Source organism: Callorhinus ursinus, unplaced genomic scaffold (assembly GCF_003265705.2).
Source record: "Callorhinus ursinus isolate GAN/ISIS: 27379988/994484 unplaced genomic scaffold, GSC_fseal_2.0 scaffold21, whole genome shotgun sequence".
NCBI lineage: Eukaryota > Metazoa > Chordata > Mammalia > Carnivora > Otariidae > Callorhinus > Callorhinus ursinus.
In genome coordinates, this window is record NW_027397083.1 from 27,671,847 (window position 1) to 27,686,219 (window position 14,373).

At 48.6% G+C, this 14,373-nt stretch overlaps 1 protein-coding gene across 9 annotated transcripts in view; it reads right to left on the reverse strand.

Annotated features, from left to right (window-relative positions):
* NAV2 (neuron navigator 2) overlaps window positions 1-14,373 on the reverse strand; it is a 724,028-nt gene that overhangs the window by 35,070 nt on the left and 674,585 nt on the right. For all 9 annotated transcript variants that reach the window (XR_012381865.1, XM_073904859.1, XM_073904858.1 and 6 more), the window contains 6 exons: window positions 12,334-12,386; window positions 7,537-7,560; window positions 7,352-7,426; window positions 2,714-2,797; window positions 2,021-2,132; window positions 553-698 (listed from right to left, as the gene is read on the reverse strand). Coding sequence is in view for 8 of the 9 variants with exons in the window: in XM_073904859.1 (XP_073760960.1) it covers window positions 553-698; window positions 2,021-2,132; window positions 2,714-2,797; window positions 7,352-7,426; window positions 7,537-7,560; window positions 12,334-12,386 (494 nt within the window). In the remaining variant the exon portion in view is untranslated. The remainder of the gene's footprint in view (window positions 1-552; window positions 699-2,020; window positions 2,133-2,713; window positions 2,798-7,351; window positions 7,427-7,536; window positions 7,561-12,333; window positions 12,387-14,373) is intronic.

Below are 14,373 nucleotides of genomic sequence, written 5' to 3' on the forward strand. Positions count from 1 at the left end.
ATGGAAACACGGAGAAATAATGCATTGGAGATCAGGTCTACTAAACTTGCCATTTTGAAGTACAACTCACCAGTTTAAAACTTTTCACTAACGCCTAATATCTACATTATGAAACGTTTACTTACAGGACATGGTCAAAAATTGTTCAAAGAAAATTGGTTTCATGCTATCATATGTAACTGTGTAAAGAAACAGATAAGGAATATGGATAATGATGGGATAACTAGCAGTACACACTCCAAAAATAAATAAGTAAGAAGAAACCACTGAAGAGTAATTTTGCTCTAGTACCTGGAACTTTGTGGCTAACGTTATGAGGAGGATGAAATGACACGTATATGAAAGATGAGTATGTCACATAAAGTCTCATGGAACAGAAAAACTCCAAGGTGGTGGTACTTTCGTAAGTCCTGGTGCTTGGCTGAGCACAACACTGAATTTGGTAGAAACATACCCAGAGGTTCTTTGGATCCACTCCCAAAGGTCTATGCTCTGGGCGGGGAGACACATTGGTCTGTTAGTACCCACAAAGGTCTCTAGATGTATACTCACCCAATTCTTTCTCTTCTTTTTCTTGGAATCACTCTCTATGTTGCTGCCCACACTGGAGTGGCTGGTAGCGCTGTTAATGCTGGAGACACTATCAGAGGAGTGCTGTCTGCGGATGCGGAGGTCTGCAGACTGCGAGGTACCGCTTCCTGGGGACCCAAGGCAGGAGATCAGCTGCTGCCGCCTTCAGCCCACTCCTCTGCCCCAGGGAATGACTCCTACAGCTAAATCCACACACCCCTGAGGATCGCTAGGTAATTCCCATTTGACATCACCTTCTGCTCTCAGCGGCTGGTTTTAAGATCCTCGAGCAGGTACATGCTATGCCCTCTTTAGTCAATTAAAGCAGGGCCCAATTTTAGCCACTCCACCAAAAAGAGGTCAGGGGAGGCTTCGAGAGAGAATTCTCAACCCGCCCCCCGGCCCCTGCCAGCTCTCTTAAGCTTGAGGCAGGCACCGGTTATGTCTTTGAACGGTGGCAGTCATGTGCTGTCGGGGCACCACCCCGCCCCACTCTGTTCTATATGCTCCTGCCTCACTAGCCTTCTCTTGGCCCCTTGACAATGCCGAGCCCGTCTCATCTCAGGGCCTTAAAGTGGGTGAGCCCCTCCTCGCTTACTCGGGCTGGCCACCTCTTGCTAATCCCTCCCATTTCAACTCTGTCATTGCGTTTCAGGAGACCTGATATCTGAAATAACGGTGATGCCGAATAAAGGGTATGGCCAGTTTCCCGTGCAAGCACAGAACGAAACCCACAGCCTACTCTTTAAGAACACTGGCTGCAGAGTCAGAGAGACCTGGGTTGGAGCCCCACTTCTGTATCTTACTACTCTGCGACCTCTGGATGGGACTCTCGGCCCCGCAACTCAGTGTTGTCATCTGTCCAATGAGGAGAGGACCAGCGCCGCACTCATAGGTGGTCAAGGAAGGGAAATGACATCACGAATGATTTACAACACAGAGCAGAGTGCTTAGAACACGGTGAGTGTCCCGTAAATGCCGGCTGCCACTGCGACTTCTACCATCAGCAGGTGTATCACACTGCAACGGGGGGGGCTCTCGTCCTCACAGCCCCATTTGGCCCCCCAAGTAAGATACAGAAGCACGAAGCAGTTTACTCAGAAATAACTTCCCTGGATGAACATGAGATGCTCGTTTCGGGTTGGCCCGCATCCACATGTAAATATCAGAGCCTGATAAGGGCACAGGTGAAATTAAGTGAAACACTTTTGATACTTTGCCAATAGAAACAGATCTCCTTCCGTTCTGGAAATACATCGGGGAAGAGGCTGAGCTGGAAGAGCTCTCTTCCTAGGGCCCTAAATTATGGACTGAAAGCGTTGCCTCCCAGGACCCGTCGGACTGACAGGGACACGCACCCCGGGGCAGGGAGGCTGTGCCCCATGTTGCCGGGGGGGGGGGTTCCTAAGGGCAGGCAGATGGGGCTGGAGACTGCTCCTCTTTCTTTTACCTTTGCAGGTGAGCTCCGGTGTGTTAATGACCCCATTAATGGCAGCCTGGGCGGCTGCGTTCTGTTTCTTCAGCAGCTCGATGGTTTTTCTTAACTCATTCAGTTCTGAATCCTGAGGAACAGCAAGAAATACTGGTCATCACACAATCATCCTGTACAGAGTTCCAATGAAGAGCAACTCGGTTTCAGCATGGCAGCGCAGGCAACGAAGGAGTTCCACAAAACCTCTGTCCTGTGCGTTAGGCTGGATCAATTTTCAGCGGGCATAGAAGCACATAAAAGCAGCAGAAATAGGTGTGCCTGGGTGGCTCAGTCAGTTAGGCATCTGCCTTCGCTCAGGTCATGATCTCAGGGTCCTGGGATCGAGCCGTGTGTGGGGCTCCCTGCTCAGCAGGGAGCCTGCTTTTCTCTCCACCCCTCCCCTCCTCTTTCTCTCCCCCCCCCTCTCTCAAAAAAAAAAAAAACTCATAAAAAAAAAAAAAGGCAGCAGAAATAGGGCTGTGAGATGTGGACGGTTGCTGCCACTCCACCACCCCACCCCCATCTGGGCCGTATTTGCGCACAACAGGGTGCAACTCTTTACGATTCGACTCCAAAGGTTCAAATACGCTAAAATCTATACCGTTCTCTGGGGCAAGAGAGAGTCTGATTTGGAGGTTTGCTGTTAATTCTAAGCAGGGAGGAGTGCTTTACCTTTTGCTCAGCTGTCATGGTCAAACTCTGGAGCCTGATTGTCATGTTTCCAAGACTCTGTTCAAAGGCCGCCACCAGGTGAGCCTGGAGGAGGAAAGACACAGCCTTAGATTACCTTGCAAGGCAAGAGGGCCCAATGGGTGCTGGGTCTTAAAGGCTGAAATCCTCCCTGGGGCCACGTGGGTTAGCTCCCATCTACTTCTTCAGCCCCTGGAGCCCCACTCCCCACCTCTCTTTGAGATCCAGTCACTCCAGCTTATTACGTCCTTAAAGATCCTGTGCTTCTTCCCGCCTTAGGTCCTTTATACCTGCCTTCCCCTCTGCCTGGAATGCTCTTCCCCCACTAACTCCCTGTCTGATTTTTATACATCCCTCTCAAGAGATCTCAGCTCATATCTTCATGACACCCCCAGATGGGCTGGTTCCCTCGTGTTCACTCGCAAAAGCATGTGGACGGCTGGTCTATGTGCATTTCGGTGTCACAGTGAGAGACACAGGGACTCTTGTGACTGCTGCCTCACGTCTGTCTCCTCTGCTCCCCTGTGCTTTGTTCACCAAGTGCCAAGCTCACAGGAGAGGCTCATGTCGAGCATGTTTGTAGAAGGGATGAACAAAGTGGCTGGCATATTTTGCTTGTTATAATCTGGTTAATAAAAAGCCACCGAAAGGCCCAGCTGCTACCTCCTTGGAGAAACCTTCCCCTGTTCCTCCAGGGAGTTAGGACTTTCCCCCAAGGCCCCTCTGTACTCTTAGACACCTCTGTCAGAACACGACATCAGACACCCCACTATTTCATACAGTACTAAAACATCTTGAAAAATGCTGCCAATTATAATTAAAATATGCATCCCACTTGCAGAGATGTTAAAAATGTGGGGGAAAAACATGTATCTCAGAATTGAGAAACGGGATGCTTTTCTGTCTGCCCCTTTCTCTGCACCCCTCTTCAAGGACAAGATGCAACCTCATGTCCTAACACGAAGCCTCCTCCTTCCTCCACAGAGCAGCAGGTGATGCACTGGGTGGCTGACTGCGGGTCCTGATAATATGATTAAAATCAAGAATAAAGAGTGGACAGGAGAGCTAATCCTAGTGACTGCAGTTTCTCCATCTTAAAATGGGTGCAGTATCTACTTTCCTCCCGGGGTTATTGTGAGCATTAATTAAGTGAAACAATACAGGTGAATATAGGTCTATAAACATAGGAATGAACGGACACTGTGGGGAAAGGAAAGGGAGACGTTTGGGATTGAGAAAGGGACAAAAGACAGGATGAGAAAAAACAGGTGGGGAGAGATCAGGAAAGGGTTTTAGGAGAGGGGTGGGCAGATGCAGGAGAAAGAGAAGCGCCAGCAGAGGAAACGTGAGTCTTGGGAGGAAGGAGAAGTGAGATCTGATCATGTGGTATGTAACATTCTAGAAGAAAAGAGGACTGATGTACTCAGTGAAGAATCAAAGGGAACAACCAGGGGGCAGGTGGGGCGTTGTCCTGGGTTGTGAGGAGGGTCAGCAGACATTTGAACTTAAAGAGGAGAGATCGGAAAAGTGAGGAGGCCTGTCACCAGACTCCATCATACCGGAACATACTGGATAAGACATCTCTAGCATAAACTATTGGGTCTTTTTTTCCAACAGCTGTAGGAGTTAGCAGGGAGCAGGACCTCTTGTAATAGAAATGTTCAATGGACTGCCCAGTTTCTTTCTGAATGCACGCTCTCTCCCTATTAAAAACTGAGAAAATGCTGTTGCATTTTGAAATCAAGAGATATGCTTTAATTTAGTTTGCCTAAGAGAATATGGTAGAAGCAAAGCCAATCAATTCAAGACTGTTTACATAGTGGATGAAGGGAACAGGGCCAGGGCAAGGATGTTGAAAAGAATTACTGCTAACCTTGCATTTCAAAGGAACGCCAAGGTCAACTTTCAATGACCGAATTTCCATTTATTTCAATTCTTTGATTGCCACCCAGGATTCTATTTGTGGGCACTCATACTTTCTATTTGCTTAAAAACAAAAACCTGACCCCAAGAAGACTGCTATTGAGAAAGTGTTTTTGCAAACTCAAGAAGCAGCCACATTTGCGCTGAAGAACCAGAGGTTCGCATTTTGCTGTCGAGAGAAAGGACTGACTTTGGGTCACGAGCAACTGAAAACACGGGCTGAGAGGCTGTTCGGAGCCTGGTTCAGAGCCACACAGCTGACTTCTTACCAAGCGCCATTCTCACATTCCCAGGAAAACAAACACGAATCGTATAAAAACACCCAGAGAAGGTGGCTTTGAGTAGTTTGTCCTAGAAAAACAAACACAGCTTGGCTTGTGAGGAAGATGGCAGACAATAAAACACGTTAGCGAGGCCAGTGGTGTGTGGTAAGACTAAATATTTACTTTCAAACAATACTGGATTCAGTGGCTTTGGTGAGGAGCAAAACATACTTTTGGAATAATGATAATATAAGGGATCTCACTCAGACTCTTCTGGAACAGAAGGTAGAGTTCCAAATGGCCCAATGTAAGGCCCTTGGGGCAGCACCAGGTCACTGGAGCAATGAACCCCCGTTTTTTTGATAAGTAAACTAATGACTATTTTTTTGAGTAAAAGGGTACCAAAGGACAGTGGTAATTCTTAACTAGGGGAGTAGCTCCAAATCACTTGGGATGGGGGTTGCAGTCAAACCTCACATTTGGATTATATCCAGATTGGCTCACTGGGTCGGGGGTTGGTCTTCGATTCGAATGGTACCCAGATGAAGACTATTCATAGAAAAATACCTCTGGGGATTTTTTTTTTTTTTTTAAAAAGTCAGGCCTAAGCTTCAAAATCCAGATCTCACATCACTTTCTGATGTTCTTTTGATAGCATTACTGCTGGTGGCAGAAGCAAAGAGAATAAAGAAGGATAATGATATCACCCTGATAATGGGAGGATGAGAAAAAATTCAAAGACTCCCAGAAATGTGAGAGAACTCAGGAGAATGAACAATAGTGAGAGAAGTTACGAGTTATTGAGCTTGTAATTAAGTCAAGTACTGCACGGGGCACTTCATGTGCAGACTTTAAAGAGAAATGATTTCCTTCAGTTGACCCAGGCTTCAGCCAGAACGACCTGGGCAAAAACCCCAGGTAAATGATTCATTCGAGTATTGACTCAGCTTCCTGGTCCAGGGAAGACAACCTTTTGAAGTTGCTCTTCATTTTAACAGCATATTATGGGGTCGTGCAGGCGGCTTTTGGAGAGGCTCACACACAAGTGTCTGTGAGCTCCCGGCAGGATGCCTTGCCTCAGGGGCACCTCCTCACCTTCCAAAACCTCAGGCTCTGCCCTCCGAACATCAGCCCTCACCAGCTCACAGCTCTGCAGGGGGGCTACTTTGCAGACCAGAAGTCTCTGCCTCTACTCTGACCCCCTAATCTTATCACCACACCACGGTCAGGAAGCTCCGTGAAGAGCAAACCGAACCGCCTCACTGCTCCGCTTAAAACACACCAGTAGGGCTCCACTAACTTCAGTAGGAAGCCCAAACTCTCCACCTAAGAGCTGAGAGCCTCTGTGATGTGTGGACATGCCCCTAGCTTTTCTTTGATGCCTCTCCTCCTCTCTTCCGTCTCCCCCCTCCCCTTGCCTCTTCCCCATATCCAAGCCATAGATTCTAATTACGCACTGAGCTACTTAAGAGTTTCCAAATGCACTAAGATCTTCACCCTGGGCTTTTGCACAAATACACTTTGCACTCTGGTTAGAATGCTGCCTTCCCATGCATCCTCCCCTACACAGCATCCCTCAGATGCCACCTCCTCCGGGAAGTCTTTCCTGATCTCCCCCAGCCCCCGACACACACACACAAGACTGAGTGAGGTGCTCCTCCTTACATATTCCCACAACCTTCTCCCTTTATCTCTGTCTTAAGAGTTATCATGTCATAGCAAAACAGTTTTGTCTCTCTGCGGTACCAGAGAAAGCACACAAGGATGACCGTGATCGTGCTTGCTTTGCTGTTGAAACCATGGTGCCCGGGGCATAGTTGGCACTTAAACAGTTGTTGAATTCAATGCTGGTTGGCAGCACTTCCTGAACACGTAATTGTGTATATTATAATTATAGAACAGTCAGCTATTTCTTTGAAGCCTTAGATTTCTTTCTTTTTTCTCCCCCCACCCCCATCCCCACCCCCACCCCGCTGAAGACGAAAAGTTTTGGAAAGAGGAAGAAAAGGGAAACAAACATTTCTGAGCCCTTAACATATTCCAGTACCGACCACACGACAACCCGGAGAGCTGAGGCTTACCGTCCACCACTGCACAGAGAAGCCAGTGCTTACCGTCCACCACTGCACAGAGGAGCCAGTGCTTACCGTCCACCACTGCCCAGAGGAGCCAGTGCTTACCGTCCACCACTGCACAGAGGAGCCAGTGCTTACCGTCCACCACTGCACAGAGAAGCCAGTGCAGGCTCAGGGGTTAAAGACGCTGCCCGGAGCGCAGAGCCAGGACGCGCCAGAGTGGGCGCTCACACTCACGAGGCTAAAGGCTCCCACGGGACTGCTTCCACTGTCCACAGGGGCAGGCGGCCTTGACGTCATGTCAGAAGGGAGCAGGGGCTGCCCCCCGCCCGTGGCTAGCACCCAGTATCTGTACTCACGTTTGCGGTCAGCTGCGTGGTCAAAGCTGAAACCTTTTCCTGTGAGGCATCCAGCTCCCGCCGCAGTTTGCGAATCTAAAGGCGGCAAGGGACAGAGTTGCTTAAGGAACCTGTTCCCAGGCTGAGCGGGGCGAAGTAATGGTTAATAGCGAAGCGGGAAATCCAACCAGCAAACTGTTCCTTACCTCCGACTGGCACTTTTCTTCTGGCTGTAAGGAAATCATAAGGGAAATTAGACCAGTTGAGGAACAAAGAACGGGGCAGTGTAGCCTGTGGGGAACACCAGACTGGGATGCTTACGGCAGTCCTGAAGAGTTACAAGTTTCTTTCCTGGTGTATTTTTCTGGATAAACTGGTTCAGTTGATTTGACCAATCAGAACGGCCAAATACAAACAGCATGCAGTTATAAGAACTCAAGAAGAGTGAGAGCACCCCGACTGTTCTGGCTGTGAGGAGCCCCCTGCTCCCATATGGAGACGGAAAGGCCAGGAGCTCAGGAGAAGGCGAGACGAGAGGGGCTGAGCCAGGTCGGGATGTCCAAATATAGCAAATAAAAATACAGGTTTAAGCCCATCCCATGCTACGCTGGGGACAACTTATACTAAACAATTATCAGTCGTCCATCTGAATTTGTAACGTGACTGGGCGTTCTATACGAGATGTGGTGATCCTCGCTGGAGGACCGCTCATGGGCTACGCGCCCGTTTCACCCCTCCCTCCCTTCTCTCTGAGGCACTGCCCCAGGAGCAGCTGCAGGGCAGGAAGGCCTCCCAAATGAGGGAGGCTGGGAGCCCCCAGCAGCCAGCCTGCTGACTCCCCGGGTTGTGAGGATCTTCCCGCTGCCCCACCTCACGGCCCCCAGTTACCTGGGACTCGGGGAGGTACGGGTGCAGCCTGCGGGGCCCTCTCACTGGGAGAGTCTTCCCTACTGGGCCCTGTGTATGCGCGGACACAGCTACCCGCCAGCCAGGGACTAGAAGGCTACCCCTCTCCTCCCCGAGAGGGAACCTGCAACAGCGGGAACCTTTCTTTCCTTCTCTTTGGGTTCTCATAAAAGATGACACCCCCACATTCTGGGGCAATGTTGCAAGCGTTCCTACCTTCCGTCCACTCCCCCGCCCTCCATTCGCACTTCCCCAGGGGTGGGGCAGTGACTTGGAAGCCAGGCAGGCAAGTGAAAATCAGTAAAGACTCTTTTTCTGTCCTTGGGTCCCAGATATGTGTCCTAATCCAATGCTACCAGTGACAAATCTGTGACTTTAAAAAATCAGCATCTGACTCTGGGGTCTACTTCTCCATTAGCTCAGAATGCAGAGCGGTATGATTCATTACACCCCGCAGACCCTACACCCATCAGCTGTGGCAGGTGGAGGGCTGGTTCCTGTCCGATCTCCCCTCGCCCCCTGCTCCCCACCCCACTGCCCTGACTCCTAATCCTGCCCAGGAGGGCCCTCCCTCCAGCTGGCTTCTAACAACGGCAACTGGTTTTTAGGAATACTGGGGCCAAACCATTTAATCCTTCCAAGAGCCCTACAGAGTAGGTCTGTATTCCTTCTGAGGCACAGAGAGGTCAGACCTCGCCTAACGTCACACAGCTGGACGATCTCATCTAAGAAACGTCTTCGGGAGAACACTGGGAGATGTCCTCAGGGCTTACTCTTCCCTCTCTGGGACTATTCACCCATCCCTCTTTGTCCATCTGTGTTCATCTATTCGTGCCTACTACCACCACCTATCAAACATTTATGGATATCCTACTATGTGTCATGCACTGCGTTAAGAACCCGGGGTACAGCTGCGAGCATGACTGCTAAGTTCCTCACCTCAGGTAGTAAGTGGCATTTACTGAAAGCTTACCACGTGCCAGAGACTGTTCTAAGCCCTTTCCGTTCATTATTCATTTAATCCTCCTAACAACCCCCGAGTAGGTACGAATACTATTCACTTACATTTTGCAAATGAGGAAACTGAGGCACACTGAGGCTGAATAATTTGCCCACGGTCACAGCTGTTACGAGGCAGAGCTGGGGTTGGACCCAAGGTCGTCCGGTTCTACAGTCTATGATCTTAATGAGCACATTCTCCTCCTCTTTTACTACAGCTACATTCTCATGTTGAGGCCTTCCTGAAATCAGGCCCCTGACTTCGGAGTCTGACCCAAAGGAGAAAGTTAATGGTGAGGACGTCACAGCGATCCAATGTTTGGGAAGCTAGCGGAGGTCTGTCAGCCGGCTGAACCATCCATATAGGATGAGCCCTGCCTCTAAACACTTGTGTCCACGGGCCTAAGCCCCTTTCCCATACCTCTGCCACTGTCTGTCATTCTGCCCGCCTGTGTCTAGGGTTGGGCCCCTGTTCAAGACAGCAGCCTGGAAAACCACGTGTTTTTTATCTTACCCCCAGTTGCTGCTCTTCTGTACATCTGGGAACTCTAAGTGAGGCCAGGAGCCTCCCTCCATTCGGCAGTTCCCCCAGGAACTCAACTGCCGCCCCCTACCGTCCAGGAAAGCCAGTCCAGATGCCAGATGTGACCCCTTAGATTTTCTCTACTCCTCGGCAGGCAGTTGTTTACCAACTACCAACATGTGGCCTTTTCTTTCCTTTGTAACTAAAATTACAGGCGATTTTTAGCCAGAATGAGCATTCTTGAATATCCAAGAATTAGGTATCAGGGGAAAAAACCCTATTATTATCCAATAAGGGCCTTTAAGACACTCAGCCGTTAAACAGGCTCTTAGGTCTGGGTTGGTGGCAGCTTAGGAAACCCCATTAATCTCCTTTTAGACAACAAAGAAGAACTTGTTCACCTTTACATTTACAAAGGTGCATGAGTTTCAGAATTCTATCATTGCCAAGAGGCGAATTAGAGGTAAGGGACCGCACGCCCATGCTGGGAGGTAGCAGTGTAGCCAGATACAGTCTGGAACCAGCAGATTACTCTAGCATGAAAACATTCAAACGTTGGACTATTTTTTTCTTATAAATGTCTACAAAAATAACCTATATGCTCAGAGAAGGCACAGGTAAAGGAGAACGTTCGACTCGGTGAATGTCAGAGGTTGTAGGCACCCCTGAGGACCTCCCCCCAGCCCCCTGAGAGCAAGGACAAAACTGACAGATACCCGGAATAATGAGGTCCTTTGTACAAAGTCACACAGTGAGAAAAAACAAAGACAAAGCCCTGGGTCTCTGGCTATCTAGTTAAACATGGAATTGGAAGATTATTCCTAGGTCTCTGGTAATGTGTGAATTTCTAACAACTCAGAAAGAATCACTTGAAATTTCCTGTCCACACACCGAGAACAGGAGCTACGGAAAGGCGCCTGACGACAAGGCCTTGCAGTGGTCTGCACGAACGCAGTGTGGCCAGGGAACGCCAGGGACGGCTTCCTCCATTTGATTTCTCACAGCGGAAGAAGCTCAAGCTCTTTCCCTCCGAGGCTGGCTGATGCAGGCCAGCCCCTGTTTTTCACTCTTCCAGGAAGAAACCCTCTCTGTGTTGACAGGAAACTCTGGGAACTCCACCGGGAAAACAAGGGGCTTGGGCACAGCGATGTCTGCCCTAGATGCTCTGCACCAACCCTGTGAAGGTAGAGTCTCATAACCCTAGGTGTCCTTGAGCGCCTCTGGCTTCCTCCTTCAGAAGCAGGCTCCTCTCTCCACCTACATCTCACCCTTGGGGCTTAGCCCAGAGCCCAGCACAGACTGCAGGCCAGTAAATCCTGTTCAAGAAGTCAATCTGGGTTTGAAAGTACCATCTTGGCATCCATGTCACAGATTTCCCCTCTGGAAGAAAGGACTGAATGTATGGACTAGTTGACAGAAGGTCATCTCTATGCTTTCTCAGGAGACAAAGGCTTCAATAATCTCTAAGAAATGAAAAAGTGAGGGTTCTGTGATGACATTTCAGACAAGATGACTGGCTGAGGAACAAGGTGTTCTGGAGGGGGAGGGGCAAGGTGGGTAGGAGCAGAAGAGATCATTTCAAGGTCCTTCAAGTCAGACCATGTCAGCAGTCACTGAAGTCTGTTTGCTCGCTATAGGCCTAAGAAAGAACAGTCAGGCCCTGGTCTCTTTCACTTGATTCCGGGATGGCCTTTAGCTTCTAAGGGGCCACAGAGTTTGTCCTGCTACATATATATATCCCAGGAACCTGGCATTACCAAAAAGTTAATTACTAAAACATCTGTCCTCCATGGAATTAAGGGCTAAAGAACTTCCTATTCTCTGTTAATAAAATGATTTTCTTCCAACAGGAATTCCCAAAGTAAAGTTTTGAAGATCAACAGTTATGCATATAGCTATAAAAAGGCAAGCACCCCTGAATAAATCCAGAACCATATTTGATGTATGTGGCTTTTGTTCCGTAGACGACTCATTGATGATAGCCAACACGAGTGACAGCCAATATCTGCTCTGTGCTGTGTGTGCCCTATATTCAGTGCTTCACATGCATTTCCTTATTTCATTCAAGCCTATTTTTTGAACTTCTACTATGTGCTAGGCTTTGTTGTAGGTGCTAGGAATAAAAACAGAAAAAGTCCTTGTCCTCAAGGCATTTATCTTGTAGTGAAAGGTCATCTTCCTAACACTGAATCCTCACTACAACTCCCCAAGGTAGGGGCCGTTATTCTTTCTACTTGACAGATAAAGAAACTGAGGCAGACAGAAGTTGTTCAAGGCCTTTCTTTTGGAAGGCTACCAGCAGGTGGCCAAGGCTTCTCACACATTCTGCCTGGTTACCACCCAAAGCACAATGCCACTTTAACAAAGGAGTCAGTTCCTGATTTACTGGTTGACACATTATAGTCAATAGCTCTTTGTGAATTTTCAAATCTTGTTCCCTAATTAATCGAGCCCCTTACAATGGACATACTTTCTCTAGGAGAAGCAAGTTTATTTTCTATTTTATTCTTGACACACTTGATGAGGGAGCCCCAGTTCTCATGGTCATAGCTACAGAGCACTGACTCATACTCACTGTAGAATAAATTGATGACGTGCTGGAAACCAAGGAGAGCAAGGATCCGTGAACTATTAAAAAAAGAAGAAAAAGGTGAATCGCACAGCTGGCTACCATGGAGACAAAAAGGGAGAGAGAGAGAAGGAGAAAATCAGCACCATGGGGTACGACCCGGTGACTTAATCCCACCCTGACCCACCTCATCCTGGTCTGGCGACAGGTCAGAGTCAAATAAGGAATAATTTGCTACGGGAGTCCCTTTTCTTCCCCTACAACAACCTCTACGTACTTTTTTCCCCTATGGAAATACTACATGATTACTAAATAAAAATTTTCAAGGACAGAGAAGTGTTAAGAAAACATATTCACTGCCACGGCCCGCATGACTCATAATTCTGTTACCCACAGGCAGCCTGTGACATGTTCCATCCCAGCACATTTTACTCCTTTCTTCTATTCTCCTGCATTCCTCTAGAGCTGCGATTGGATTGCGTATATGTTTTCTACCCTGCTAGCATCTGTCATGTGTGCTGCACAAAGATGAGCCCATTACTATGAACAAGGAGACTGGCTGTTGGCCACAGTCAACTTATTCTGGATCACAGAACGCTTGTCTAGAAAACATCATCTACTGAAACAGAGGTTCTTCTTTTGATTTCTACCGTGTGCACCAAATGACAAGCAAGTGGTGTCTTCTTTTCTGTTTCTGACTGGTTCTTTTAACTTAGAACCATCTTCAGACCCTCTTTGCACCCCTTCCGGCCCCCGGCCAGTGGAGATATTTTATTATTTTTCTGTAATTTTAAATCATGGTCTTTCCTAGGACTAAGTATTCTGACTTCTCTTTCTGGAAACCAGATTCTTTAATGACATTTTCTTACTAATCTCTTGATAACTTTTTGAAAGACAAAAATATGCCTGTGGAGACATCAGAGACGCTTAAGTGGGCACAGCTTTCCTGACCACAAGCCGAACACTCTACCTCCCCTGTGGTCTGAGAGTGGGAGGCTTGGGAATAACTTTCCACGTGCACTAAATGGCTTACACTTACCACCCAAGAAGTGAACTCAACTTGAATCAGCTTTGGGCAGAAGCTACCTGCCCACAAGATATCTGATGAACAGCTCAGCCCACCACCCAGGTGCCTTCACACTGTCTTCCCATAAACCTCCTGACCTGCTCTTCCTTTATGTGCTCCTAGCCCATTCTGACTCCTAGCCCATTCTGACTCCCGCGCTGCTCTCTCTTGTGTGCCCTGCCTAGCACCTGGCCTCCTCAGAGTCTCTGCCTGTACCGTTCCCTTTGTTTAGGATGCTTCTCGTTTCTGCCTGTCCAAATCACTGGGAACAGTCAAACAACGCCTCGCCATGGAGCCTTTCCTCGGTTCCCTTCCTGCCTGCACTGGATGCACTTCCTCCCTCTCTGAACCCACCCAGTTCTTGACTTGCCTGTCTGGCCCTCTTCTCTCCTGGAAGGTGCCTGCTCTTCTGAGGCTATCGCTACACCATCAGTCACATCCACCTTCCTTAGCAATGCCAGGGTTCTAGATCTTTTCTTTTCCTCCATTCTTCTGCCATCCATGACCTCTCTGGCCCACGCCCCGTAAGAAATCAGTTTATGGCGTTAATGGCCAATAATGGCTTTCCGTGTTAATCCGTAACACATTAGCAGACGCCTCTCATGCCCCAACCGAGTGGCCTAATGTTCTAAAGAGGTAGGTTACTTTAGCCCCATGACACGGGCAGTAGGGGCAGATTATGCTGGAAGCCAACTGGGGGAAGAGATGTGGCTAACATGCAGCCACCCTCCAGCTACGCCTTTCCATCACATCACCTGCTCAGCCAGCACAGGGCTGCCACATGGAGCTAGGCTGCTGGAAAATGGAAGTTTGTCTCTTCTATCTCTCCAGCTCATACGCACAAACTTACGGACATTGCCCTCAGCAATATCCTGGTGCAGACCCGGGGACGCAGGCGAAGAGCGCATCTGGCAGGCCTCAGTGGAGGTAACTCTTTTTCTCTGTAATTAACTCCTCTCACTTGGTAAATAGCAATAGCA